General features: G+C 39.2%; 1 protein-coding gene across 1 annotated transcript in view; it reads left to right on the top strand.

Moving 5' to 3' along the window:
* Positions 1 to 4,771, top strand: part of DNAH7 (dynein axonemal heavy chain 7) — a 242,092-nt gene that overhangs the window by 226,851 nt on the left and 10,470 nt on the right. The window contains exons 61-62 of the mRNA XM_055089198.1: positions 2,213 to 2,365; positions 3,798 to 3,975. Of these exons, the coding sequence (XP_054945173.1) occupies positions 2,213 to 2,365; positions 3,798 to 3,975 (331 nt within the window). The remainder of the gene's footprint in view (positions 1 to 2,212; positions 2,366 to 3,797; positions 3,976 to 4,771) is intronic.

Raw genomic sequence — 4,771 nt, 5'->3', positions numbered from 1 at the left:
TCGGCAGGCGGACTCTCAACCACTGTGCCACCAGGGAAGCCCTATTATTATTTTTTATTTTATATTTTTAAAGTTTGACCACTGCAGAAAGGGTTGTAGGGAAACAAGAGCACAGGCAGAACCCAATTATGTGATTGAAGTAGTCCAGCTGAGTTGGTTTCTTGTAGCAGTGGAGGTGGAGAAGAGTGGTTGGATATGAGTTATTATGGAGAGAGGAGTCTGCCCGGCTGGCTGTGGTATAATCTGGCTGGGCTGTTTGGCTAAGAAGTATCCAGTGTCTTGTGTTTGTCCTTAACCTCGTCCTCCCTGTATCCTTCCTGGAAGATGAAGGCCTGGCTTTCTGCATTCTGGGAGATAAAAGGGGAAACAGGCCTCAGGGAGCTCAGCAACCAATACACATGAATTCACTTCATTCCTCTCGAACCCGTGTCCCTTGCATCGGCAGGCGGACTCTCAACCACTGCGCCACCAGGGAAGCCCTATTATTATTTTTTATTTTATATTTTTAAAGTTTGCTCTGACCACTGCAGAAAGGGGCCTCCCTCTGTTGCGGCCTCTCCCGTTGCGGAGCACAGGCTCCGGACGCGCAGGCTCAGCGGCCATGGCTCACGGGCCCAGCCGCTCCGCGGCATGCGGGATCCTCCCAGACCGGGGCGCGAACCCGGTTCCCCTGCATCGGCAGACGGACTCTCAACCACTGTGCCACCAGGGAAGCCCCAGGAATCTATTTTTTAAGCCAGATTTCAACAATCTTCATTTAGCACCATCCTCCTCTCCTCCCTTTCAGCTAGGGCCATCAGTTACAAATATTGATATTTTGAGTATCCTAGTGTATATCTAGTCGATTCTTAACTTTCCCATCTGCCAGTTTCTCCTACTAAGTCAACTACCAACAGTCCACATGCTTTCTAGCTCCCAATATTGCCTTGCCTTTGCCTATTTTTCCTACACTTGTAGGCTTTTTTTTTTTTTTTTTAGCCACGCCGTGTGGCATGCAGGATCTCAGTTCCCTGACCAGGGATCGAACCCGCGCCCCCTGCAGTGGAAGTATAAAATGCTGCTTATTATACATGATGAATTTTATGTTTTTTTTTTTTTTTTGCCACGCCACGCGGCATGCGGGATCTCAGTTCCCTGACCAGGGATCGAACCCGCGCCCCCTGCAGTGGAAGTGCGGAGTCTTAACCACTGGACGGCCAGGGAAGTCCCTAGGCTTTGCTTCTAACAAATAAATTCCTTCACTGTTGTTTCAGGGTTTGGGGAAGGAGGCAAATGAAATGTGAGTGTTTAATCCATTAAATTTTCTCTAAAATCTTTTCCATATGTTAGTTGGAATTATATTGTCAACTATGAAGAAAACAGAAATGATGATGGCAACTGGCCCAATTGCAGGATCAAATAAAATTTTCAAGGGCCTCAAAGTGTTACCATCTCTTAGGATCTTCAATTTTATTCTAAAGTGTAAAGGTAAAGGGAAGCCTTCAGAGGGTTTTAAGCAATGAAATGAAATGATCTATTTTACATTTCAAATGGGATAAGATCAATTAGACTTCACAGTTACAATCCCAGGATTTCTTAACCTTTCAAGGCACTTTGTATCATTTTCCTCATTTTATATTTATCAGTATCCTTTTAAGAAAGCAGGACAGAGATATATTAGTTGTCCATTTAATGGACAAGTAAACTACGTCAAAGTTAGGCTGTGATTTAATAGCTAGTGAGAAGCCAAGCGTTGAGATCTTCCAGGGTGGAAAAAATGAGTAAAGGGGGTCAAAAGGTTTCAGTTACAAAATAAATAAGTCACGGAGATGTAATGTACAGCTTGGTGACTAGAGTTAATAATAGTGTATTGTATATTTGAAAGTGCTGTAACTGTGTATGGTGATGGATGTTAACTAGACTTACTGTGATGATCACTTCAGAATATATACAAATATTGAATCATTATGTCATACATCTAAAGCGAATGTTGTATGTCAATTATATTTCAATAAAAGAAATTTTCCACTAAAGTTTGATTAGATTACAATTGTTAATATTTTTCTAAGGAATAATTCAAAGACTCCACAACTTGTGAGCAAAAGAAAATATCGTTTTCTTTGTTTGCTATATGGCTCAACCTTAACTAATCATAATTGTAAACAAATACAATTATAAAAGTATTCATAATCTAGAATACAGTTGTGTTAAACAATGGTTACATGCGTTTCAGGGGCTTGCAGTGATGTCTACAGATCTTGAGGAAGTGGTTAGTAGCATTCTGAATGTCAAAATTCCAGGAATGTGGATGGGTAAATCATACCCAAGCCTCAAACCACTTGGGAGCTATGTGAATGACTTCCTTGCAAGACTAAAGTTTTTGCAGGTGAGTTCATCCAAATGCTCATATATTAAGTTTCTTCTGATTTCATTTTCTTCATCAGGATGCTTAACATAATGAGTATTACTCTCTAGTTTTTCTGCGCATCCCAGGCACAAATGACCACTACCCAATATTGCATATAGTTTGTGTAACTGTTACAGGGAATTGTCAAAATACTAACATTGGAAGTAGAATCTCTGAAAGCTTCTTTAGGAGCAGGTGTTTGTGTTCAGTGAAGTTAGACATTCAAGCCAAGGACATTTGAAGAGAGAAAAGGACTGGCTATGTTATTTCCATTAAATATTTAGTTTTAAAAGAGATCCCTACAGCACAGCATCTTAGAAAGCCAGACAAGCTACTAGTAAGGAGAATTATTTCTTCCTTGTCCAGCACCCCTCCAGGTCATGAAATCACTAGATTGCTGTTTCAGCCCAAGTCAGTAATAACCTCAAAGGCTAATTGTCTTGGAAATGTAGAGTGGGCAGAAGCCTGCCTCCTAATTATCTGGTAATATTTGTGCTTAACTATGTTATTATTAACAATTATATTTCTTAGAAGTATTGATTAATTTCCTAGGTACTATACATAATATATCGAAAATTGCCTGTGAGGAAATTTCTCCGGGGATAAAATGACAAAACACCCCTTCCATAATATAGGCCTTCTTTGATACTAGACTTGGTACTGAAGGATTAAGACTGTTCTTGAAAAGTGAAGACTCTACCTTGGATTCTTATAGGGGAAAGTTCTTCAAATTCATTTCTTCAGACTGACTTCTATAATTTACTATTAGAGTCAGTAACTCAACTACTTGTTATAATACGTGATATGAACAGAATATCCAGATATCTTGATATTTATAAAGATCTTAAGCTCTCACTACCCTGTATCTTCTGGAAGTTCCTTGTACAATATTATGTCTTCATATGTTAGATTTACTGTATTTTGGTGAAGTAGAAGGGAAAACTTCTAAAGGAATATTCTACCAGGTACTAATAACCAGAGAGGAAAAAAAGTGAAAAAAACATTACCGTCTGACCAGACCTTGTAGGGAGATCTTCTTTTATTCAATTAAGCAACATGATGTAGTGTGCGATAATGTATATTAGAAACTCACCATTTTATGGAGCTTTTCTGAAGGAATCACTGGGCATGTATAAAACAGACATTTGTATCTGCATTCACGCACATTATGATTCATATCATTGCATGAGCTGGTGCAATGGATACAAAATTGAAGTCAGAACGAATGCTGAATACGCTGCTTATTTTTCAAACTTTGATAGTATGACTTTTTATTCCTCAAAGTGTTAGCTTATTTATTAGTTTACCTAGAAGATAATAGGCGGAGTGTTTGTGGCGAATTGTATTAAGCCATGTTGCATTCAAAGTTGAAAGACCCTGTTGTCAGGACACTTGTGCTTTGACACCACAGCAATGGTACGAGGTTGGTCCTCCTCCAGTGTTCTGGCTTTCTGGCTTCTTCTTCACGCAAGCCTTCCTGACTGGTGCCCAGCAGAACTATGCCAGGAAATACACCATCCCTATTGATCTTCTTGGGTTTGACTATGAAGTGATGGAGGACAAAGAATACAAGCATGCTCCCGAAGATGGTAAGTACAGTGATGAATGAGTTGGCTTATATTTCAACACTGAACAAAAATGTAACATTCTTGCTCACTTTACCCAGCTGTTAAAAATGTAATCATCATGTATGTAACTTACCCTCAGATAGTTAAGGAAAAAAAAATTTGTGAAGAGACAGAGTGAGCAAGAGAGAGCAAGAGTAAGAAAATAAATGGGGAGGAAATTAATCTGAATAAGGAGTATATGTCCCTTGCATTGTTTTAGTTTTACAAAATTGTGTAATTTTGAAGTTATTTCTTAAAAAAAGTTAGGTAGAAAGGAATCATCAACTTAACAATACATGGGATAATCAACCACAGTCTTATGGTGACTTTGGGGAATTAAGGCAGCACAACATTAGAAAGAAGGATCCCTTGGTCCCTCGAAGAGCACACCTTTGCAGACTCCTAAAATATGCGTACTTTCCTGTTATATACGTCCTTCCAAAATTTAATACAGTTAATAGCTAATATGAGCATATGTTCTGTGACTGAAACATTGTGAGGAAATTTATTTTCTTAATCAATTGTCTTTTTAATACTCAGTGGCCACCCTAATGTTTTATTTCAAATTTAATGGAAGGGGCCACTACCTTTCAAAAGTATTATTTTAAAAATACTATCGATTCCTAATTTTACCAAAATGGTGTTGTCTTTTTTTTTTTTTTTTTTTTTTTTTTTGTGGTACGCAGGCCTCTCACTGTTGTGGCCTCTCCCGTTGCGGAGCACAGGCTCCGGACGCGCAGGATCAGCGGCCATGGCTCACGGGCCCAGCCGCTCCGCG

Source organism: Physeter macrocephalus, chromosome 2, assembly GCF_002837175.3.
Source record: "Physeter macrocephalus isolate SW-GA chromosome 2, ASM283717v5, whole genome shotgun sequence".
Taxonomy (NCBI): domain Eukaryota; kingdom Metazoa; phylum Chordata; class Mammalia; order Artiodactyla; family Physeteridae; genus Physeter; species Physeter macrocephalus.
The sequence above is the reverse complement of the archived record's forward strand: the minus strand, read 5'-3'. Positions and strand labels throughout refer to the sequence as shown.